General features: G+C 38.9%; 7 protein-coding genes across 9 annotated transcripts; 2 read left to right on the forward strand and 5 right to left on the reverse strand.

Moving 5' to 3' along the window:
* Positions 1-1,431: 1,431 nt before the first annotated feature.
* LOC121194708 (gamma-crystallin M2-like) lies at positions 1,432-2,314 on the forward strand. 3 transcript variants are annotated; one of them, XM_041057699.1, is made up of 3 exons: positions 1,432-1,452; positions 1,613-1,855; positions 2,042-2,314. In XM_041057699.1, the coding sequence occupies exons 1-3, from the start codon at positions 1,444-1,446 to the stop codon at positions 2,312-2,314; spliced, it is 525 nt and encodes a 174-aa protein (XP_040913633.1). In that variant the 5' UTR covers positions 1,432-1,443. The 3 variants fall into 3 exon arrangements, with proteins under 3 accessions (XP_040913633.1, XP_040913632.1, XP_040913630.1); XM_041057698.1 differs by having other exon boundaries at positions 1,444-1,452; positions 1,613-1,852; XM_041057696.1 differs by lacking the exon at positions 1,432-1,452 and having other exon boundaries at positions 1,592-1,855.
* Positions 2,315-4,323: 2,009 nt separating this feature from the next.
* LOC121194230 (gamma-crystallin M1) lies at positions 4,324-5,120 on the forward strand. Its single transcript, XM_041056960.1, has 3 exons — positions 4,324-4,356; positions 4,486-4,737; positions 4,845-5,120. The coding sequence occupies exons 1-3, from the start codon at positions 4,348-4,350 to the stop codon at positions 5,118-5,120; spliced, it is 537 nt and encodes a 178-aa protein (XP_040912894.1). The 5' UTR covers positions 4,324-4,347.
* Positions 5,121-7,796: 2,676 nt separating this feature from the next.
* LOC121194235 (gamma-crystallin M3-like) lies at positions 7,797-8,594 on the reverse strand. Its single transcript, XM_041056968.1, has 3 exons — positions 8,571-8,594; positions 8,197-8,436; positions 7,797-8,075 (listed from the first exon to the last, which is right to left on the reverse strand). Exons 1-3 carry the CDS (start codon positions 8,583-8,585, stop codon positions 7,797-7,799), a joined length of 534 nt encoding a protein of 177 aa, XP_040912902.1. The 5' UTR covers positions 8,586-8,594.
* A 2,753-nt stretch (positions 8,595-11,347) lies between these two features.
* Positions 11,348-12,193, reverse strand: LOC121194737 (gamma-crystallin M3-like). The gene is made up of 3 exons (XM_041057745.1): positions 12,182-12,193; positions 11,721-11,963; positions 11,348-11,623 (listed from the first exon to the last, which is right to left on the reverse strand). The coding sequence occupies exons 1-3, from the start codon at positions 12,191-12,193 to the stop codon at positions 11,348-11,350; spliced, it is 531 nt and encodes a 176-aa protein (XP_040913679.1).
* A 1,519-nt stretch (positions 12,194-13,712) lies between these two features.
* Positions 13,713-14,493, reverse strand: LOC121194721 (gamma-crystallin M3-like). The gene is made up of 3 exons (XM_041057719.1): positions 14,455-14,493; positions 14,084-14,326; positions 13,713-13,988 (listed from the first exon to the last, which is right to left on the reverse strand). The coding sequence occupies exons 1-3, from the start codon at positions 14,482-14,484 to the stop codon at positions 13,713-13,715; spliced, it is 549 nt and encodes a 182-aa protein (XP_040913653.1). The 5' UTR covers positions 14,485-14,493.
* A 2,038-nt stretch (positions 14,494-16,531) lies between these two features.
* On the reverse strand, positions 16,532-17,326 carry LOC121194247 (gamma-crystallin M3-like). Its single transcript, XM_041056993.1, has 3 exons — positions 17,252-17,326; positions 16,911-17,153; positions 16,532-16,810 (listed from the first exon to the last, which is right to left on the reverse strand). Exons 1-3 carry the CDS (start codon positions 17,282-17,284, stop codon positions 16,532-16,534), a joined length of 555 nt encoding a protein of 184 aa, XP_040912927.1. The 5' UTR covers positions 17,285-17,326.
* Positions 17,327-19,713: 2,387 nt separating this feature from the next.
* LOC121194731 (gamma-crystallin M3-like) lies at positions 19,714-20,498 on the reverse strand. Its single transcript, XM_041057729.1, has 3 exons — positions 20,490-20,498; positions 20,133-20,375; positions 19,714-19,986 (listed from the first exon to the last, which is right to left on the reverse strand). The coding sequence occupies exons 1-3, from the start codon at positions 20,496-20,498 to the stop codon at positions 19,714-19,716; spliced, it is 525 nt and encodes a 174-aa protein (XP_040913663.1).
* Positions 20,499-22,850: the final 2,352 nt, after the last annotated feature.

The raw sequence follows: 22,850 nt of genomic DNA on the forward strand, positions 1-22,850 counted from the left end.
TCCATAGAATTAGTGCTGAACACAAAACATTATATGGAGACTGGCAGTGCCCACTGGAGAGTGTGAGAGAGGAAACAGACATTAAAAAAAGGTGAGCTGAATGCACGGATTCTGTGACCCAACAGCAAAAGACAGAATATGAGGTAAACAGTAACAGATCAGGATGGACCTAGTAAAGCAGGACACAGGCAAAGTAATACATAACAAACATGGTTAGAAAACGAAACTCTCATAATTTTACTAAATCAAAAATTAAGTAAAGATTAAAATCAATTGACTTAAGATGATGAATGTAATATATCTTAAAATACACCTATGAATTATGAGAATTGTGCACATTCTGTTCATGGTTCTGTTCAAAATTTACTTTTTATAAAAAAAGAAGTAAAGGTTTCATGTGTTTACAGATACTTTTCAGTTTGTTTGTTTTAACAAAATGACTATAGTCTGTTATCCTATGTAACTAAACAATATTAAACGTTGATATCAAACATCAGTGACAACCTCATCAACATAAAGACATAAATATAGAGATTTTCATAACTAATACTACATACCAGACAGGTGTTAATGTACAGGAGGAAAGTATCAATACATTTATATCCACACACAGTTTTTCATCTCTTTTTTCATCACCAACTATTTACCATGACACCGGGAAAATACTCTCCAGGGTAGATGGTATGTGAATAATTAAATGGGATTAAAAAGACAAGTAACACAACCTGTAGTGGATACCAGTGTCATAGAATAAAATAATAGTCATTATGTGGGATATCTGGACCCAATCTTGGGACAGCACTCTTATTCCGTCGCGTATTCTTGAAGGGAATGCTTGGAGGAATCGAATGTGTCTGGGATTTGTAGTCCATTAAGTCCAAACTGTCAGTTACTTGAACAGAAACTGCTGAACCACACCTGAAGCTAAAGTTAGTAAATGAAACAAAAGTTGACATAAGCCTAACATACACACACAGGTAACATACAGTACATTATAACACTATACAATTCCTAATAAAATCTTTATGTCCAGTGTAGGATACAGAGCAGCAGCACAGTATACACTTACTTATTTGCATACAGTGGGGTTGCTCAGGTAGAGCGGGAGGGTCAGAGAATGGCTTCCTGCTCTGTTACGCAACATATTTAATGCGAAAGGGCTGTTCCATATTGTTCTGCAGCCATTGTCCACTGGATGTGTGGATACCATACTAGTCTTTTCCTTTGTCCATGCATGTCAAAACACCAAACCAGTTAATTATTTATCCTTTTTTTCAAATACAAATCCATATTTCTGACCCAATGTTGTGCTCCAACAAAAAGGTAAACATGTGCCAGTAGCCTTCAATTATAACTACGAGAGAATTTGAATAACAATGCTTTGTTTGTCAAGAGGTAGTATAAAAAGCCCTGAAAACATGGGGAATCTCTCCAACGGAGACCATGGGCAAGGTAAGTACTGTTTTTCCTCTCTGCTCAGATTAAGTGTAAGTTTCAGCAAAGCCTGTCACTTTGCTCTCAGTATGTTTTATGTTGAACACAGAGCTGAACTCTTATTCTCATGTCATTCGATAAACTTCACCCACAGCTCATGACCTTTATTTTCCCCCAGATTATCTTTTACGAGGACAAGAACTTCCAGGGTCGGAGCTATGAGTGCAGCAACGACTGCACGGACCTTCACTCGTACTTCAGCCGATGCAACTCCATCAGGGTGGAGAGCGGCTGCTTCATGATCTATGAGCGACCCAACTTCATGGGCCACCAGTACTTCATGAGGAGGGGAGAGTACCCTGACTACCAGAGGTGGATGGGCTTCAGCAGCTGTATCCGCTCGTGCCGGATGATTCCAGTGGTGGGTGTTTTTATATTTGTAAAGATTCCAAAATAAAACTATCAGCATGACTCTTGCTTTAAAGTTGGAGTTCATTTCACAAACTGACAATGACTGAATATATAGTAAAGACTTTATCATCCACTGTCCAATGTTAAGTTTGTCATAAGCTCAAATACTTAATTTGATTCTCCTTTGGTCCCACAGTATCGAGGCTCCTACAGATTGCGTATCTACGAGAAGCCGGACTTCAGCGGTCACATGATGGAGTTCATGGATGACTGTCCCTGTGTGTCTGACCGTTTCCATCACCGCCACGTCTACTCCTGTAATGTTATGAATGGCTACTGGATCTTCTATGAGTACCCCAACTACCGCGGCAGACAGTACTTCCTGAGACCTGGGGAGTACAGGAGGTACCGCGACTGGTGCGCCACCTGTGCCATCGTTGGCTCCTTCAGGAGGGTCACAGAATTTTAGCCATCAAGCGAAACCTTGCTGTAAATATCAAACACTTTGTTTATTAAAGATGTTGAATTTTTAACCTTCTTTGTGGATGTGTTTTCATTAATTTGTCAAGTATTGGCATTGAAAGGCATCAAAAAGTGTGATTTTGTTGTGTGGCCTCGAGTAAGAAAAAATTAGTCTTCCAAGGGCTGCTAGCACTTTAACTGTGTGGTTTATGTTATGTCGTACTTACTCTGTAATTACAACTCTTTCCAGTTTTTTTCTTAATTACTGCTTCCTCCTTAACTATCAGTAACAAAAGGGTAAGTGGTTATAACTGCACTGTCGTCAGTCCAAACCACATAATCCAAATCTGGAATGAACAGCTGCCTATGCACTGCAGTCCTGTGTGTCGCAGCCCACCTCTTCCCGCCTGGTGGAGTGAGGAGCTTGTCAGTGAAGGTTTATGTTTTCTCCTACCCCAATCCCAACCCCCTTCCTGCAGGTGTACAGCCACAGCTGCTGGTGTGTGGTCCCTCACTGGCTTCCTATTCACAAAAACTACCAGACGTTGAGAGATGAGTGATGAGTTTACATCCAGGTGTAGCACAAATTTTAAACAAATATCCAGAAAATAAGCAGAAAAAAAGCAAATCAATGCATTTCCATCAGTTGCTGTTGTGTGAATATTTGCATTGGCATTTGGAACATCGATGTAAACGGCTATTGTTTCCACTCAGGTTTTTTTTCTGCACAAATTGAAAATGCACATAAAAAACACAGTTATTGTGGAAAAGGTGGAGCCTTCAGTGGTTTGTAGTCAACCAGGCCTGTCCTCCATTTGTCCTTTTCCAGGCCTGAGTTTTGACGCACTGACCAACTGTTAATACATCAGTCACCTGAGTTTTAATCATTTGTATAAGTTCCTCTCCTCACTGGATACCCCATGTGAGAAATTCCAAAATTCACTTCTTTGGCAATCAAGATACATTAAAACAGTAATTAATCTACTTCATCACATCCTGGTTACTGAACTTCTACTGTGCAAAAACTGTTATTTTCCTGATGGATTTATTTAAAAATCAGACTATAAAATAACAAATAAACTGAAAGCTTTTTAAAAAAGCAACCAGGCTTAGTGTTATTCACCGATCCTCACACATTACTACTCCCAGTGTGCACAACCTGCAGCAGCTGCACAGCAATGACCAACAGACAAAATACATTTGTTGTAATCACATACAGTAAATACATCTACTTTTCACAGTCGTTTTGTTAAATAGCTAAACTACTCTCAAACAATCTATAGTATAACTATAATGTTTTTCCATTCATTGTTTTTTTTTCACATTCTGTTTAATAACATTTTGAAGTAATAGGCATCACTAAGAATAAGGTGTATTGCAGTTTATAGATCCCTTAAATTAGCTGCTCAGTTGCTGTGTCTCGTTTGGTTGCAGGCTGCACTGTATCTCCTGCAAAATAGTGCCTGTGCTCAAGCTAGTCCTGTCACTGTCCTCCACTGATATTCATTCATTTTTACAGTAAATCAACATCAGTAAATAAAATCACCAAACTTACAAATTTCCCTTCAAATGAAACTGATTCACTTCAGATGACATGATGTTACCAATGCAAAGAAACTTTGCATTGTGGAAATGCAAAAATACAAAGTCAGTGTGTTTAATTCTTTATACTGACTGAATATTTGCACAGGTTCTGGGTCTCTCATGGTTTTGTCAGAGATGTGGCCCAATGTCACGTTCTTTCCATCAGTGATGATCAGACCATATGTGGAGAACCTTCTGACTGAGAATGGAACACACACAAAGCTTATGCTTATAATAGACAATGCAGATGACTGCTGCCAGAAATGTATGGATGGTGAACCATTGTTACACATTTATAGGCTCTGTTCAGCAAAAGTCATACTGCTAATTCATCAGCTTTCCACATTTGAATAACAACACATCATGGGCCCTGGGATTTTGTATAAAAAGGCCGTGGAATCATGGAGTTGGCAGAGCAAGTTGAACCATCCACTGGGAACAACCTAAACCACCATCATGGGCAAGGTAATAGGATATTTACTTATATTTAAAACGTATAACTATAAATGATGAAATCTAAATGCTAAGGTTAGCACTGATACAAACTGTATGTGATTCTCAAATCAAAATCCTTTCCTCTGTTCTCCGTTTCAGATTGTCTTCTACGAGGACAGGAACTTCCAGGGTCGCTCCTATGAGTGCATGAGCGACTGCTCTGACATGTCCTCCTACCTGAGCAGGTGCCAGTCCTGCAGGGTGGAGAGCGGCTGCTTCATGGTCTACGAGCGCCCCAACTACATGGGCATGCAGTTCTTCCTGAGGAGGGGAGAGTACCATGACATGCAGCGCATGATGAGCATGGGAATGATGTTTGACTCCATCAGATCCTGCAGAATGATCCCCTATGTAAGAGAACTCATCTTTACATCCCTTTGATTTTCCTGAATTTGAAACTTGCTTTGTTTTCCCTGTGGTTGTGGCCGTACTTAAACTCTCCCTCTACTGAATTACAGCACAGAGGTCCATTCAGGATGAGGATCTATGAGAGGGAGAACTTTGGTGGTCAGATGTATGAGCTGATGGACGACTGCGACTCCATCATGGACCGTTACCGTATGTCCGACTGCATGTCCTGCCACGTGATGGACGGCCACTGGCTGATGTACGAGCAGCCCCACTACAGAGGCAGGATGATGTACCTGAGGCCCGGAGAGTACAGGAGCTTCAGGGACATGGGCATGAGTGGCATGAGGTGGATGAGCATGAGACGTATCACTGACATGTGCTAGACTTCTGTATTTGACTCAAGTAAATAAAAATGATGTGTAATTCATAACCATGTTTGTCAAGTGCTTACTTTCTCTATGTGGTTTGTCCTTTGTTGTAAAAACACACTTATCCACCGTAGGCCTGAAGGATGGCTGCAGATCTTCACTGATTAATATCAGCTGTGGTTCGCTTGAATTCACTACAGCTGTCATTGATTTTTCTCATGGTGAAAATTAAGAACGTCCATAAACACCCCTGCAGCACAAATACCACTCTGCATGAACAGGTTTTCAGGTAACATCAATGCAAGATGCCGCACACGAGGCTTAGAAAACAAAACAGAATGAACCAGCATACAAACGCTTTACGATCCGAGGAGTAAAAGGAGGCTAACCTCGCCCCAAATCTCTCCAATAAACTTAATAAATTGTAAATTTTCATCTTCAGACAGAAACCTGAGTGGACAATTAGCTATTAACATCAGGAGATTAGGTCAGAACAACAAGTGTTTTAATGGGACAGTTTTATTGTCAGTATTCAGACAGTATTCATGCATTACTGCTGTAATTGTGCAGTTCTGTTGCAGAAAACTGCTTCCTCTGACCACCCACCAAAGTAAAAGCGTCTTTAAAGCCGCCTTTGCTCTGTCAGATTCTGTATCAATTACATAAGAAGACTGGCCATTTTGGCCTCAGCAGCCATTTTGGCAACACCCCTGGACATTTATTTTGGGCTAACATCTAAATAAATGGAAAAAGAACCATAACTGCGGGATATGTGTAAAACAACTGGAATTTCAGATTCATTCGTTTGTCTCCACCGCTCCCAGCCACTTCAATAAACATAGTGAATATAAGTACATATAAATGTGATTCACACATGTAATTTCACCTGTGCTGACACAAGAACTCCATCCAGCAGCTGCTTTCCACTGCGATTTTAAAAGTTTAGTTTTCTACCAAAACACAGGGGCTATTTTCTGATAAAGATGAAATGATTCAGAAAACTCCTGTGACTCCCACAAAATGGCTGTTGTTCTATTTACTAAACTCTGGACAAAAGGCTACTAGCAAAACAAAATGCCATACCTTTCCCATTGTGTGGCACAATGTGATTCTGATGGGGAAGCGGGGCTCTTTTATATTCTCTTCAAATACAAACATCACAATGTTAATCAATTGTTTTCGAATGTCAGCCTTTTTGAAAAGTGGGTATGGCTTCGAAATGACATAATATATATATTTTTATTTGTAAACAGGGTAACAAACTGTACCTGACCATAAATGTTTTCACAGCAATAACAGGCTTTGTTTTTAATCACCTGCTTGAAAAGTTTAGAACTCAGGTCCAGTAAATAACCTGTAAGGTGTAAAGGTGAGTGGTAAACTGCCCCAGGTGGAAAAAATACCCCTGAAACATCAAGTACATGTGACAGGAAACAGGCCTTTTTCAGGGATGAAGAAACTGGTTCACTTGCAGCTTTTCTGCAGCACCTGAAGTTAACGAAGCCTTGAAAGTTAATGCACTCAGTTCACACAGGTGGCTCAGCTTTGGCTGATTACTTACAAACTCTGTACAAAGGCAGTGTGGGAACTCACTGTGTTACTACACCCTCTGATGCTTTACCAGGACAATACTTTACTGCAGGAAGCAGGGCAGTATTACAGTACACTGTTCTCAGACTGGTTGGTCAGAGTTTCATCCTACAGCAAGATAATGACCTAAAACACTGGAAGAGCAGAACCAGATGGTGGATTCACACAATGAAGACCACCACAGTCTCCAGACCTAAGCCCCATGGAGCTGGTTTGGGATGAACTGGACAGAAGGTGAAAGCAAAGAAAACTACAAGTAAGTGCAACACATTTGTGAGAACTTCTGCAACAGTGTTAGGACGAACTTTCTGAACAACGTTTGATTTAAACTGTAAAAACGTCACGAGTGCTCAACAAGAAGATTCGACCAGTACTGAATATCAACCAAACGTGTATATTCATCTGTGCAGTTTTTAGGCTTTATTCAACTGTTTTCTAAAATGTTGTGCAAGTTTTGCCTTTTTTATTTTTGTAATCATTGTGTGTCAATTCAATCAAAGCATCTCTAAGTTACTGGCTCACATTGAGCATTTGTTCATGAAATGCACCATGTTGCATCGAGGATAAGAGTTGTCAATACAGACAAACCTCTGTAGTTTCAGCCGCTCTTTCCAATGATTTAACCTGGTGAATTATTAGAAATAAAATGCTGCTATTCACACTGAATAAAGTCATAAACATGTGAGTCTGAAGTAAATCCTGAAAACCTCAGGACAAAACCTCAGGAGTGGCACCAGTCTCCGTGTTGTCGCAGTAACATCATCTAAGCTCAAAAATGATTCATCTGTGTTGGTATGTGACCAATATGAAAAGTGGTTAATACGTCAGCATATGTGCTACCAGGTAAAAAAAACTTTAACTTGGTTTTGCTTAACAGAGCATGGCCCTTGATAAGACTTGGAAGAACTGATGGAATAAAAATGGGAAGATGCCGTGTATGTTGACTTGTATGTCGACCTCTCACTTTAACACGTTTACCATGAGTTTAGGTTGTAAATAGTTGTGTGAGTGTCAGGCCACTCAGTTATAAGCAGCAGAGGGATTCATTTAAAAGAGAATCACTAGATTTTATTTAAAATCTTGTTTTTATACACCGGTGCTCTAATAACAGGAATCCATGATGCGCCTCATGCTCATGAACCTCATGCCGCTCATGCCCATGTCCCTGAAGCTCCTGTACTCTCCGGGCCTCAGGTACATCATCCTGCCTCTGTAGTGGGGCTGCTCGTACATCAGCCAGTGGCCGTCCATCACGTGGCAGGACTGGCAGTCGGACATACGGTAGCGGTCCATCATGTTGTCGCAGTCGTCCATCAGCTCATGCATCTGACCACCGAAGTTCTCCCTCTCGTAGATCCTCATCCTGAACTGGCCTCTGTGCTGTAAAGTGATATGAGGGAACGTGAGTTGCAGAAATTCTTTTTCAAAACCAAAAAAATTTGCTTTCACCATATGTTTAAGGTGTGATTTCAAATTAACAGCACATAAGGAGTCACAGTACCATGGGGATCATGCGGCAAGACCTGATGCAATCACTCATGCCCATACGCTGGTAGTCAGAGTACTCTCCTCTCCTCACAAAGAACTGGTTTCCCATGTAGTTAGTGCGGTCGTAGACCATGAAGCAGCCGCTCTCCACCCTGCAGGAGTGACACCTGCTCAGGTAGGAGGACATGTCAGCGCAGTCGCTGCTGGTCTCATAGGAGCGACCCTGGAAGTTCCTGTCCTCGTAGAAGATGATCTGTGAAAAAAACAAGAGACCATCATGTTGACACACAGTTTACCACAGACTGCATTAAGTGCACATTTCACTTTTTTTCTCTTTTTTAAAGCATCAGACTGAAAATGTTAGAGAGAAGCAGAAGCTGTACACACCTTGCCCATGGTCATGGCTACAGTTACAACTGTTTTGGCTCAAAAAGACTGCACAGTTTTCTCCATGTCCCCGTGCAGCTTTTATACCTGACCTCGCGCCCAAAGGATACATGACCCCATTGTTCAAATTCCTGACAGAGCAACATGGAGCAGAGGCCCCCGTGTTCGGTTCAATTCAAAGTGACCTTCAACAGATCGTGATTTGCGGTGGTTGCAGGTTGTGAGAAGAGGCCCCGCTTTGTTATTGTCTTTTGCTGCTGAATAACAGAGAACGTGTTTTCCACAAACGTACCTTTCTCTGAAGGGCTCGTTAAATATGTTTCCCGTGTTTTTGACAGGTAAAACAATAAATCAGAAAAATGTTCTTTCTTTAAAAAAAAAAAAAGAAAGAAAAGCTAACTGATTCATATGAGCGATTAGCTTACTAAAAATGTAGGCTGGGAACAAAATGGGATTGAAGGCAGTAAACAAATGCACATTTGCTAAAGCACAATAAACTAAATCAAGTATAGGAAATAAAACCTCATTAAAAATTTTAAACAATCACAATCATACAGCAGAAAATATATTGCTGATTTTTTTAAATTTCCAAATCAGAGGATCTGTATCTAAATGATTAAAGTCTTCATGGTTGTATTTTTCAATAGTTGTTGTGTATTTGTTTTAATCTGACAAGTGGACAGTGAATGTCGTGGATGTGAATACCAGACTGCGTACAGAACCACAAGTCTTTTTTTCTAATCGTCTTCTTTGATTTATTCTCAAACATGATCTTCAAGTGATGAATTTTATTCATACAAACATTTGAAGAGACGTTTAAAGGTGCCTTTTAACTGAATCACTGATTTCTCATCACGTTGGAGAACCCACTATAAAACTATAAATCTATTTCTATGTTAATATAAACAGATTTTACTCAGTGGTTTTCCCAGTTATTTTGTCGCAGCAAATGTAATTTTGTTTTGGTTAAATATTAATAAATAACAATTCACTTTTGAGGTTTTCTGTATTAAACCAGATCATGATCATTTCCCCTAATCCTAACAAATGCTGTGAGTGTCTGAACATAACCATAAGAAAATCTGATGATGCTGTTGTCAGTGAAAGTTTTTGGTTATACGTTTAGTATGAACATTTTTGTGACTTGCCAAATAAGTTAATTATGTTCACATTTCCTCCAAAATATATTTGCTGCAGCAAACGAGTTATACATGAACACAAATTCAGCATCTCAGCGACCACAGGGAGTTCAGCTGTGTACCACACTGTTCCCCCACATATCCAGCAATCAGAGGAAGTGTGTTACTGTACATTCCTACGTGATCATGTAGACAGATTCAAGTTGTTGGTCTAATGACTTAACACATTTTTGGTATGACAGGCTGTGTTTCTGTGAAACCATTTCTGTCCTCTGGTGTCAAAAATGACTGGAAGCAGCTTTAACCTCACATGTAGATCATAACGCCAGAGAACAGTGTTTCCAACTTTACAGTTATGCTCTTTACGCGTCTTGGCCACACCAGATTAGGCTTCAGGAACCTGACCCGGACATCGATGGGTCACAACAATGTGTTGTTGTCGTCTACATTTAGAGAACATTATGATCACCCATGTACAGAGTTCTGCTCTTGATTACAACTGACAGTGTTTTTCAAAATTAATTAGTATGAGATATGATAGTGTCATGTGCTGGTGACTGCCTGCAGTGTGCGTGTTGCCACTAAACCTATATGTTTGGTGCCGATTGGGTCACTGTGCCATATTCTGTGTTGGTCTTTTACTGTTGTTAGATTAGTGACGTTTACGTGTGAGGACATTTTTCTACAACAAATATACTGTAGCCTCGGGCTTCAGGTTGGGTTTGGAAAAATTAAAAATTGCCATCATGTTAAAAGCCCAGTCCATGTAAGGTGAACAGCAGCCATTTCAATTGAGTCCACATGGTTTGTATTCAAACACTAATCCTTATTTGAATCCACGTCCATGTGGTGTCTGATGTTGGGCTGGAATGTGTGCTGCGCACCACCACACGTGGATTGTGCCTATAACAACTGAATCAGCCAAATGGTAAAATGAGCCATAACAAAGAAAACTGTGTCCTGACTCATTCACTGCTCTCTGAATCCTTCTGCTCAAAGTGCATCAGATAACCCAAACCATGCTTCATTTAGCCCGTCCTTATTAGGTTATTTATGTATCACAGTGCAGTGATAAATAACTCCATATATCTGTCTACTGTTTTCAAACTCAAAGCTCAGAGCTAAATTTTTATAATATTATAATATTATAATATAAATGATATTTTAAATGTTTTAATTTTTTTTTTTAAAAGGAGCAACAATGACAACATAACTATTTTACTAGTGCTGCCACAAATACATGTTTTTTTTAATCTACAACTACAACCTGAATTATAAATTTTTACTTTTCAATAAATTTACGTTAATCTCTAAAAAAGAGACATAAAGATATTTTCCTCCTAAATATTTTATAACCTTTATGAAATTCATGAAAACATGAGGTTGATAAATGATGATAACATACGAGGTCTTTGGGTTCTAATGTGGAGGATAACAAAACCAATCAGCAACAACACTTTTTGTATTTTTCCCACTGTGTATTCAAATTTTGCATTCAAATTATACAATATACAAACACAATTAAATCAAATTAATAGATTAAATTAACATTAAAAATTGTGTATGCCATGTTGAATATGAAAAATGTTTTATTTCTGAGGTTAGATTTTCTTTTTTTAAAAACAAATGAACTTGTAGTTAACAGGAGTCAGTGATGCGCCTGATGGAGCTGAATCTCATTCCATCGTATCCCATGTCCCTGAAGCTCCTGTACTCTCCGGGCCTCAGGTACATCATCCTGCCTCTGTAGTGGGGCTGCTCGTACATCAGCCAGTGGCCGTCCATCACGTGGCAGGACTGGCAGTCGGACATGTGGTAACGGTCCTGGATGTTGTCGCAGTCGTCCATCAGCTCATACATCTGACCTCCAAAGTTCTCCATCTCATATAGCCTTATTCTGTAGTTCCCTTTGTGCTGTTACGAAACAGTGAGAATACACAGTGGTTAATCATTTTAGTGGAAACTTACGGTTACGCAGTGCTTTGTATTTCTTGATTCCTGAGCGTCATACCATGGGGATCATACGACAGGACCTGATGCAGTCACTGAAACCCATCATATGCTGGTAGTCCGAGTATTCCCCTCTCCTCAGGAAATATTGCTGACCCATGTAGTTGGGACGGTCGTAGACCATGAAGCAGCCGCTCTCCACCCTGCAGGAGTTACACCTGCTCAGGTGGGAGGACATGTCGGCACAGTCGCTGCTGGTCTCATAGGAGCGACCCTGGAAGTTCTTGTCCTCGTAGAAGATGATCTGTGAACAACGGATGTGTCATGATCAGTGGCTACGAATCTCAACCTTAATTTAAATACTACTTACTAATGGATCTTAGTGTGGTAATAGAGCCAAAATGATGCATGCATATAGCATCCCTCTTTGCACAATACAACATTTAATTCAAGAACACGAACTGAATGTGTGCAAACATCATAAAAGCAACAATTACAGTAAAATATCCATAATAAACTTACCTTGCCGTGCATGGTGGCTGATACATTGAATGATGCTATAGCAATGCTATCCTGGATTTAAGCCTTTTTTATACCTAATGTGGCATCCAAACAATCGATGGCACTATTGTATGGAAGCCATGAGTCAGCAGCATGCAATGCTAGTCCCTGTGTTTGTGAATGCTGATGGGAAAGGGTTATTATGCATCCTCTCGAACGCTCTATCATTCTAGATCAAACGGCTTCTGAGTCCGTCATTTAATTTTTTGATTATTTTGAATTATCAAGATGCATTCTTATATAGAAGCAACACACTGACAAAATAGATAGAAGCTGCATGTCTGAATCATCTGTAATCATAGAGTGAATCTGAAGTCATCATGAATGTACCTTATCTCAGTATAAAAGTCTGAATGAGTCCTGTGAAGGCTGCGTCAAAAACTGCTCTATTTGTTTTACCACAATTTATCTGCTTTTCCACATTTAGATTTTTATTCCTATTTATACACACCACTAATCACATTGGAAGAGATTGATCAATAAAGTTTTGAGAAGATATAAACTTTATCTATCAAGAGTAAATCACAATCCTTTCATGAGAAGAGGTAAAATATATTTTATTCCAACTTTATGGGCAACAGTGTACTTTTTACATTGCATTGTGGAGTTTTTTGCGCTTAGTATGTGGTATAATCATTTTCAGCACAGACAGTGCTACAGAAAATTACACCCATTAAAAGTAAATATCTAAATGTACTGAGACATGTCTATGCTTGATAACTGGATATTTTTTATACCCTTTATAGCTTCTGACATTATTTCATAATGCTTTCTTGGCCAGGTTTATCTTCAAAATTGAATTTAAACACAATTAACCGTTTTGCCTAATTAAATGAAAATGGAAAAAGTTAAATATTGAATAGCATTGGCCCCCAGCTACTCCTTCAGATGAGGTCAGAAATATCTACAAGACGAGGTAAGACATTAAGTAAGAATCTCCCAAATTTGATATATTTATATTATTATATATGTACTGATATTATACACAGAAGGAAGACTGAGTTTATATGCATTTATAACAGCAACTTCATCGCCTGTCATGCAAGATTAATAATTTATTACAATGTTTTTATGTCTCTTTGATTCAGATCTGGTTAAACTGAGCTGAATTGCAATTTTTGAAAAACAAATATTATTGTATTGACCACATTCACCGTACACCAGACATTGGCTGTTGCAGAATATATGTCTGTATGTATTTCTTATTTTATTATTTTCTTTGTAATTTTCTGTGATAACGTGTTTTTATAGTGTCTTTGGTCTGTGATATTTTTTGCTCTTTTTCAAGTGAAATTTTACAGTAAAATTATTTTTCTGTGCTGTTGTTTACACGCTGTTTGGACAACGCTTAATATTTTGATCCTTATTTGTACTCCTCATTTTTTATTCAGTGTATTACATAAAATCACATTTTTTGTAAACACGAAAGGACAGAAAAAAGGTCACAAGATGTTTTGTTTTATCTTTCAGTTTTTATTTGAATTAACAGTGTCTAGCACATGTCCATGATGCGCCTCATGCTCATCCACCTCATGCCACTCATGCCCATGTCCCTGAAGCTCCTGTACTCTCCGGGCCTCAGGTACATCATCCTGCCTCTGTAGTGGGGCTGCTCGTACATCAGCCAGTGGCCGTCCATCACGTTGCAGGACTGGCAGTCGGACATACGGTAACGGTCCATGATGTTGTCGCAGTCGTCCATCAGCTCATACATCTGACCACCGAAGTTCTCCCTCTCGTAGATCCTCATCCTGTAGGATCCTCTGTACTGTAAAGTGAAAACAGTTTGAGAAGAGTTTAAGAAAAAAATGTTAAGCGTTTTTCCAGAGTTGAAGAGGTATTATTTTTGCCTGTTATACCTACCATGGGGATCATACGGCAAGACCTGATACCACCGCTCCATCCCATCATGCTCATGTAGTCAGCGTACTCGCCCCTCCTCATGAAATACTGGTTTCCCATGTAGTTGGGACGGTCGTAGACCATGAAGCAGCCGCTCTCCACCCTGCAGGAGTGGCACCTGCTCAGGTAGGAGGACATGTCGGCACAGTCGCTCATGCACTCATAGGAGCGACCCTGGAAGTTCCTGTCCTCGTAGAAGATAATCTGAAAAAACAAAGGGATACATTAATTTAGATTTTGAGTTATTTTGAATAAAAGCATGGATATGATTTGCTCTTTGATATTCTGCATAAACATTTGTAATTTATGTTGTAAATTCTCCGGATGCTTACCTTGCCCATGCTCATATCAGTGGTGGACATACTTGTAGGTGAGCTGCTGCTGTTGCTACTGCTACTGCTGCACTGCTGTCCTGTTTGGTTTAACCCTTGCTTTTATACCTGACCAAACCCTACAGAGTCAGTGGGCCCCCATTGTTTAAAGCCCTGACTCAGCAACATGGTATAGAGCGCTGTACAGGCCAGTGTTACTGTGTCGTATAATCACATGACTGGGCCCTCGAAGACTTTAGAAATTTTTACCCTTTTGATCAGGTAAAACAAAGCCTATTCTTTTCAGTTCTAAGGTTGTTATGCCTGTTTCAGTGTAATACTTGTGCTATGCCTGAGTCAGTTCAGTTACTGTTACATTTAAAATATGAAATGATCATTGTAAAAATGGTAATAATAGTTGCTCTAAATAACATAATGAGATGGAGATGTTTTAACAGTTTAGTGCATCACTGTAAATCTTTGTGGAGTTTATCATGGATGGAAATAACTCAAACTTACAGGTTGGAGAAGAGAAGAAAATAGAAAAAATACACAGAAAACATACAATTTATCGTAGGTATTCAAAGACTAAAAGTACACACAAAGTGGTAAAGACTGACCTCAAATAATTTAATAACACTAGTATAAATATACCGATGCATGATTTAATGTTGGAATTCAGTGTTTATTTTATTTCTAACATTGTTTTTGCATAATTCTGATATTATTGGAGGTATTGGCAATCCATGTATATGTACCTTGTGCTAGTTGCTAGTAAATGCTCGTAGTTTTTTAAATATAGTAATTGATTTACAATTTGTTCTTCATGACTTCTAGCGTTTTTGTGTTTGCTTGTGTTTTCTGTATTTGAACATCATCTCTTTATGCCACAGACATCTGAATCTACACATATCAAATGGGTAAAATTGTTTTTCAGTTTACTTACTTATCAGCTGCACTTTTTTTTCAAAGCTCTTTTTCTTTGTGCATTGAGCTCCCTGCTTCTGTGGTCAATCAATGTTGTGAGGAAAAAAACAAACTGGTAAACAATGCCATAGAAGTGTATATTTCTGTGGATATTAAATCATGCAGAGTGTGAGCCCTTCCATAAAATTCTTTGATGGGTGCAAACATAGATTTCCAGTTTTATTTATTCCAAATGAGAAGTGCCTGTTTGATGTATGAACCAGCACTAGTTGGACATGTGAACCCAGGCTAACGTTATAGAAAATTCACGACCCTTCATTGCAGTCGGGAGCAAAACAGTTCAACAAAGCGACTCAAACTGCTCAGTGTTTCGGGTTTCTACGAACTAATCTTGTTAGCTTGTTCTTGCCGTTGAATTTGCGTAGTCGTAGCCTTTTAATCTTACAAACAGCTAGTGAGAAAACGCACAGTGAAAATAATGTTTCTTGTATAAAACTTTTGCTGTGGTGCATTGACAACAACCATCAGCTAACATTAGCTAGCTTAATGGATGCTGTTGGCTGCATCATGGATTGATCGCAATGGCACCGTCTAAGTAACGTTTTTCCAAAGTGTCTCTGATGGTGTTGAGGTTGTGAAGGTTGAAATCATTTAGCCACCATTTAAATCATAAAGAAGTCATTAGCATTTACCAGCGCCATCTGCAACCCTTCACCAATATATGAAAGTGTTCATTCAAGATTTGTGTTATAGTATAAATTACCACAGCTTTTGAATTACTTGACAATCAAGTTAAATATTCATTTGCACAGAATGAAACACAACTCACACAATACTATTTTTTCTTTACATTGCTTTGAAAAATCAAAAGCCTAATTTGGATTTAATTTTTTCTATTCTATTTTTTAATCATCCATACCCTTTAAATACCCAGAATATTAATTTTACTTTCAAGATCAACAGTAGGCGGGCTTATCAGTAAAATGTGAAGCCAAATTTCTCAGCAAATAAAAACATTTAAGGATAAAAATTTGCTTTATTTATTGCAGTAGAATACTGCATAATCTTTCACTGTGACACTTGGGCAATAAGCTGGACATAAGTCAAAGTATTGCAGCATTTGCTTTTATTTAGTAGCATTTGTTACATCGAGTGAACATTTAGTGAACTTTTAGTAGCAGGAATCCATGATGCGCCTCATGCTCATGAACCTCATGCCGCTCATTCCCATCTCCCTGAAGCTCCTGTACTCTCCGGGCCTCAGGTACATCATCTTGCCTCTGTAGTGGGGCTGCTCGTACATCAGCCAGTGGCCGTCCATCACGTGGCAGGACATGCAGTCGGACATACGGTAACGGTCCATGATGTTGTCGCAGTCGTCCATCAGCTCATACATCTGACCACCGAAGTTCTCCCTCTCGTAGATCCTCATCCTGTAGGATCCTCTGTACTGTAAAGTGAAAACAGTTTGAGAGTTCACGTGGAGTCAGAAAAATGTCAGTCTCATAATATCAGGGGTCAGTACACCTTGTACACAACTTCATACTTACCATGGGGATCATACGGCAAGATCTAATGCAGTCTCTCATTCCCATCATGCTCATGTAGTCGGAGTACTCGCCCCTCCTCATGAAATACTGGTTTCCCATGTAGTTGGTGCGATCGTAGACCATGAAGCAGCCGCTCTCCACCCTGCAGGAGTGACACCTGCTCAGGTAGGAGGACATGTCAGAGCAGTCGCTCATGCACTCATAGGAGCGGCCCTGGAAGTTCCTGTCCTCGTAGAAGATGATCTGAAAAAAGTGAATTGTATAGGTTAGGGGAAAAAAAGTAGCTGGGTCAATTTACAAACAGTAATTTCTCCTGATTAGAAACAGACTGTTAAAAGTACCTTGCCCCTCATGCTCATGCCGGTGTTGCTCATGTTGGCTGCAGATGGGTTGTTGCGCTTGCTCCTGTACTGCCTTCCTACCTGGTTTAACCCTTTCCTTTTATACCTGACCACACGTAAAGAACCAGTGGCCCCCCCTCAGAGAACCCCTTACTCAGCAACTTACTATTGAAGCTCATAGAATGCCGAGGTTATGTCCATTTTTTTTTTCAGGCCCCGGGTCTTTAGAAAAGGCCTTTTCTCTCATTACAGAAAGCATTTTCAACAGTGCTTGTAACGTGAATGGGCTGGCCCATGTGGCTGTTAAGAACTGTGTGCATGACCTGTTTGGGGCATAATTTGAGGTGGAATGTGTTATTCTTAACATATTACAAACATACGTGTTTCAACACTAGTGAGATTCTGCTGTGCTGACACACCAGATTCAGATATATTATAAATATTAAATTTAAATTGATGGTGTGTTTAGATGTATAAATGTTTCTCACTGGTGCCGTTTCAGCAAAAGTTACTTTAATCCCAAATGTTTAACATTTATAAGAAGTACATAAACTGATGAATTGTTTATAACATGTCTCATATGAAGATATGTTTTATATTACTACAACTGTGTTTTACTGTTGTCTTTCATTATCTCTTTATACAGAAACATCCACTTATGACTGCCCTTAAGAGGCATTTAAAAAACATAAATAAGCACAAATCTGCTTACAACCACATTATAGTGTGTTAGAAACCATTTATTATGTTAATGGATTGTTGCCCATAATGGGATGAAGTGAAAAAGTCTCCATATACAAAGAAAAAGCGAAATATAGCATATATAATACATCTATTATACAGCATGTAGTACAGAGGTAAAAAAAAAATCACAGGCTGCATTTTGTAAATGTTTATATACTTATACAGTACAAACAGTACAACACATAAAATATATAAGCATGCAGCAATGTATCATATTTACTGCAAAATAAGCTTTTGAAAACAGTAATTTCCAAAAATATTCCTAATTTTAGTTTATAAATAGTTAGTGGAACATTTTACTCTTGTTTTAGTCAAATTGTTTGGAGAAAACAATACAAGCCTCTGAATTTAACAGCAACCAGCCAGAAAAATGACAGGAAGAGAGGATTTTTGTGTCCTGATCAAAATGTTTAAGGTTCGGATTGTTGAGATTTGATGAGTGTACTCAACATAAATGAGCCTAAACTTATGTTTAGGCTCATTTATGTCTTATAAACATCAAATAAGCTGATACAATATTAGGATAATGATGTTGAGCTTGTTGACTGTTGTGAGTTTATGTTTTGTTGATATGTTAAGTGTACACAATGTGGGTTGACATATTTACAAAATAAAAGTAAAATCTTACACAAACTCATGATCAGCTGCTGCAAATTCCCTGTGGGCCAAGACCACCAATACCAGGCTATCATACGGCTGTCAAAGAGCGCCCCCACCGAGAAAACACAGACACACTGAGACAACAAAATTAAGTGGATTATGCAGAGCTAGATAATGCACGATGGATTTAAAGGACTGCAAATAAAAAAAAAAACACTCTGCAGCTGATATGTGAAACACAAATGCAGAACAGATGGTGGTGGGTTTTGCTTTAAATGTGAGTGAAATAAAGAAAATGGTAAAATAAGTTTGAAATGGGGATTCATACTCTGCACAATGTAAATATTTTTGAAGTGACAGTGGCACTGGACTAAAGGTCAAGAGATCATGAAAGTCATACTTTGCTGATCATGAATATTCCTGTTAAATCTGAATATATGACGGCTTTGATCTGACTCAGGTTACTGCACTAGTGACAAAATGTGTTTTAGTCTGGAGGAAGACTTCCTTTTGTGCTTTCTGTTCATTTTTAGGGTAAAGTTGTGGAGACATTTTCAGCAGTAATCCTGGGATGAATTATTACCTATACTTTAAAAGTCCCCAATTTCTTTTTCATTTATTTTATTGTGCTGTGATCAAATTAAAAAATAAGTGTGACACCATAACTTTTTTGGAACTGTTATGGTGTCACACCATATGATCCAATTAAACGACACATCTTTTATCATTATCATTTGTTTCATTTTTTGCTAGTAACTCACTTTAAAGGTAAAACAGTGATGATTTATGTAAATAATGTAAAAATCAAAAATAGGGAGGTTACTTCTGTCAGACAATATTTGTAGTTTATGGAGGTTTTGTAAACAGTAACTGTGCAAACCTTGTTCTTCGTATCTTTTCTGTATTGTTTCACATGGTTAAAGTATTTTTATCAAAAAGAGTCAAGCACGTAAGTGGTGTGTGCTAAAACTCACTGGGCACCTCTTATCACATTAAGGAGCAGTGGTTGCTGACTCATTTACTAAAGTCATATGAAATCATGCAACAGGTAGAAATGTTTTGTCAAAAAAAGTTTTTTATTATTTTAGCTTATTTAGACATATTCTACACAATTGTTTTTACATGTCCATGATGCGCCTCATGCTCATGAACCTCATGCCTCCCATTCCCATCTCCCTGAAGCTCCTGTACTCTCCGGGCCTCAGGTACATCATCCTGCCTCTGTAGTGGGGCTGCTCGTACATCAGCCAGTGGCCGTCCATCACGTGGCAGGACATGCAGTCGGACATACGGTAACGGTCCATGATGTTGTCGCAGTCGTCCATCAGCTCATACATCTGACCACCGAAGTTCTCCCTCTCGTAGATCCTCATCCTGAACTGGCCTCTGTGCTGTTAAAAAAAAAGACAAAATAATAATTAATAATCTGTACTATAAAGTGAAAACAGTTTGAGAGTTTTCATCAATGTGGGGTCAGAGAAATGTCAGTCTCATAATATCAGGGGTCAGTGCACCTTGAACACAACTTCATACTTACCATGGGGATCATACGGCAAGATCTAATGCAGTCTCTCATTCCCATCATGCTCATGTAGTCAGCGTACTCGCCCCTCCTCATGAAATACTGGTTTCCCATGTAGTTGGGACGGTCGTAGACCATGAAGCAGCCGCTCTCCACCCTGCAGGAGTGACACCTGCTCAGGTAGGAGGACATGTCAGAGCAGTCGCTCATGCACTCATAGGAGCGACCCTGGAAGTTCCTGTCCTCGTAGAAGATGATCTGAAAGGGGACAAAGTAAAAGGAATTTAAACTAAAATAATAATAATAATAATAATAATGTCAATACAATTAAGAATCAATAAAAGAAATAGTTGGTGAGGTGACTGTGCTTACCCTGCCCATGGTGGTAGTAGTGGTGTTCGTTCTTCAGAGAACTGTGTCGTTGCTACACTGATGGCGGTCCTGTTTTAACTGTTACTTTTATACCTGACCAAACCCAAAGAATCTGTGGCTCCTATTGTGCAAACCCCTGACCCAGCAACATGGTATAGAGGCCTATAGAGTGCTGAGGGGCATTTGTCACATTTCCATGTGACTGGATCCCCTAGAAGACTTTAGAATGGATTTTTCCATAGGGAAGTAAATACAATGAGCATTTTTTGAAGTCACAATACAGAATAGCAAACAATTGTCGGTGTTACACATTTCAAAACACACACTGTTTGGCGCTCTGGTTGATAAGTGGACAATTTATAGACATGAGTATCCTTTTGTGTGACAGTAGCCTGACATGCCAGTATATAATGCACATCTGTATGAGACAAAGTTGTTTATCCAGCTGTTTGTAGAACTGTATAAGGTAAACACAAAAAATAAGTGGCAGGTGTAAAGCCAGTTCACAACCACATTAACTTTTAAATTCATTTTATATCCCTGTACACATTTGGGGAAATGTTTGTTCATGAGATTTTAGAGAGATATATACATAATGGATGCAGTAAGTGATTTACAGTGGACTAAAGGAACCTTTCATAGCTATTAATGTGGAACACATAGAAATAAATGAACGGATTAGTAATGCAAATTCAGCAGCTTACACAGCTGTGTGATTCCTTCAGTGCACTTTCCTCCTGTGATTTTGTTTTATTGGAAAAGCCAAAGGGGTGGTGGTGCGTATATGCAGATGTACAGCATAAACCCACCTGTGGGCTGGTAGTTATATTACTAATCTGTATGTTGGAGTTGGCTCTCCCGGAGTTCACCAATAACCTGCAGTAACCACTGTCACCAAGCTTCCAGCCTTCACTCTAATCCTAAATTATTGTTGAAAATCTTAGGAAATTTGCTTCTTGTCCATAAGATGTATGTAACGAATTTTGCTGAATATTCATACGGTTAAGCAGCGGACATGAATGAAAACGTACCTTTTAACAAACATTGACTGTATGATGATTAGTGTCCTGCAGCTCAAAGAGGAAAATTAAACCAAAGACAACACATTTAACGGGTTGATTTAACAGCAGAATAATGAACTTGATATTTTAAAATTTGCTTATTCACTGCATTTTATGGTTGAAGCTAATTTTTCTTTATTTGTGCATCAGAATTGATAATTTATTGACCCTTTTATTACAATGCTGGCAAAGCAGGATGCACATTTCAGTGCTCAGTTTGTGCTGCTGTAGCCTTTGTGCTAATGTGACAGCTTTCAGTGACAACTTATTTGAAGTGCAGAGCTGTGTCTGTGGGCCTGTTCACTCATTCACACACCTGCTCCCTATATAAAACCCTCAGTAGTTAATGAATAATGAACAGTAAATTGAGCTGTTGATTATCGTCATTTTGCATCATTACTTTCAGCTGTAGAGCCGCAAAACGGTAACTTTCGCATTTATGAAATGTATTGCATTATGGGATTGTTAAAAAAAATCCCTTGTTTCATTTCATCGAGGAATTTTTGGGTGAGTCACACAGTGGATTCATCCATGACACCATCCATTTGTGCTTCAACTCCTTTGAACACTTACTCTTTCACTCCTTTCAGTTCCCTCAATACACCACTCATTTTTGTGCCTAGGCATCACCTCAACTCATCTCAAGGCTGACTTGATATAGAAAACGAGTTGTATTTTATTTTATTTTCGTGGGAACCACAAAACACATGGTTTAGCAAAATGAAAACAGAAATAGGCAACAGAAAGACTAAGTTGTCTATAAATATGTGAAACTTTTAAATTAGTCTGGTACTTGAGAAAAAAACCTGCGATAACATGATTAACGGTCCACAGCCATGTGAGGCAGCACTTTGGTGCTTTGAGCTAAGAGACAAAGTCGGCATGCTAATAGTACATATTCACTAACATGCTCATGTTTTGCAGGTATAATATCTGTCATGTTCACCATCTTAGCTCAGTGCTTAGCTGAAGTTCAAGTATTGCTAAGACTTTGTGGGAATGTCACTAATTTTGCATGTAATTGATCAGAAGGCAAAGTATTGGATGTTATTGAAATTTGGACCTGATGGTGGCGCCAGACGAGAAGTTGGGCAAAGCTATAAAAATGTATTTATTTATTAATGTTATTATTAATTTATTTGAGAACGGCATCAATGCCTGTAGCACATTTCATGGCAAACCATCTCACAGCTGTTGGGATATTTTCAGTCTGGGCCAAAGTGGTGGACCAACTGACCAACAGACACACTAACACTGACATTCCTGTTCTATTTGATGCAAAATGTATTTGAAATTGTGT

This window comes from Toxotes jaculatrix, chromosome 15, assembly GCF_017976425.1.
Source record: "Toxotes jaculatrix isolate fToxJac2 chromosome 15, fToxJac2.pri, whole genome shotgun sequence".
NCBI classification, from domain to species: domain Eukaryota; kingdom Metazoa; phylum Chordata; class Actinopteri; family Toxotidae; genus Toxotes; species Toxotes jaculatrix.

What these genes read in the sequence shown, in the direction of transcription:
- LOC121194235 (XM_041056968.1), bottom strand. An exon ending in CTTGCCGCATGATCCCCATG is followed by an intron (nt 8,076 to 8,196) that starts GTACTGTGACTC and finishes ATCACTTTACAG; the next exon opens with CACAGAGGCCAGTTCAGGAT.
- LOC121194708 (XM_041057696.1), top strand. Translation starts at nt 1,592, where the DNA reads ATGACCTTTATTTTCCCCCAGATTATCTTTTACGAGGACAAGAACTTC. An exon ending in CGTGCCGGATGATTCCAGTG is followed by an intron (nt 1,856 to 2,041) that starts GTGGGTGTTTTT and finishes TTGGTCCCACAG; the next exon opens with TATCGAGGCTCCTACAGATT.
- LOC121194737 (XM_041057745.1), bottom strand. An exon ending in CCTGTCGTATGATCCCCATG is followed by an intron (nt 11,624 to 11,720) that starts GTATGACGCTCA and finishes GTTTCGTAACAG; the next exon opens with CACAAAGGGAACTACAGAAT.
- LOC121194721 (XM_041057719.1), bottom strand. Translation starts at nt 14,484, where the DNA reads ATGTCCACCACTGATATGAGCATGGGCAAG. An exon ending in CTGATATGAGCATGGGCAAG is followed by an intron (nt 14,327 to 14,454) that starts GTAAGCATCCGG and finishes TTGTTTTTTCAG; the next exon opens with ATTATCTTCTACGAGGACAG. An exon ending in CTTGCCGTATGATCCCCATG is followed by an intron (nt 13,989 to 14,083) that starts GTAGGTATAACA and finishes TTCACTTTACAG; the next exon opens with TACAGAGGATCCTACAGGAT.
- LOC121194247 (XM_041056993.1), bottom strand. Translation starts at nt 17,284, where the DNA reads ATGAGCAACACCGGCATGAGCATGAGGGGCAAG. An exon ending in GCATGAGCATGAGGGGCAAG is followed by an intron (nt 17,154 to 17,251) that starts GTACTTTTAACA and finishes CACTTTTTTCAG; the next exon opens with ATCATCTTCTACGAGGACAG. An exon ending in CTTGCCGTATGATCCCCATG is followed by an intron (nt 16,811 to 16,910) that starts GTAAGTATGAAG and finishes TTCACTTTACAG; the next exon opens with TACAGAGGATCCTACAGGAT.
- LOC121194731 (XM_041057729.1), bottom strand. An exon ending in CTTGCCGTATGATCCCCATG is followed by an intron (nt 19,987 to 20,132) that starts GTAAGTATGAAG and finishes TTTTTTTAACAG; the next exon opens with CACAGAGGCCAGTTCAGGAT.
- LOC121194230 (XM_041056960.1), top strand. An exon ending in CCTGCAGAATGATCCCCTAT is followed by an intron (nt 4,738 to 4,844) that starts GTAAGAGAACTC and finishes ACTGAATTACAG; the next exon opens with CACAGAGGTCCATTCAGGAT.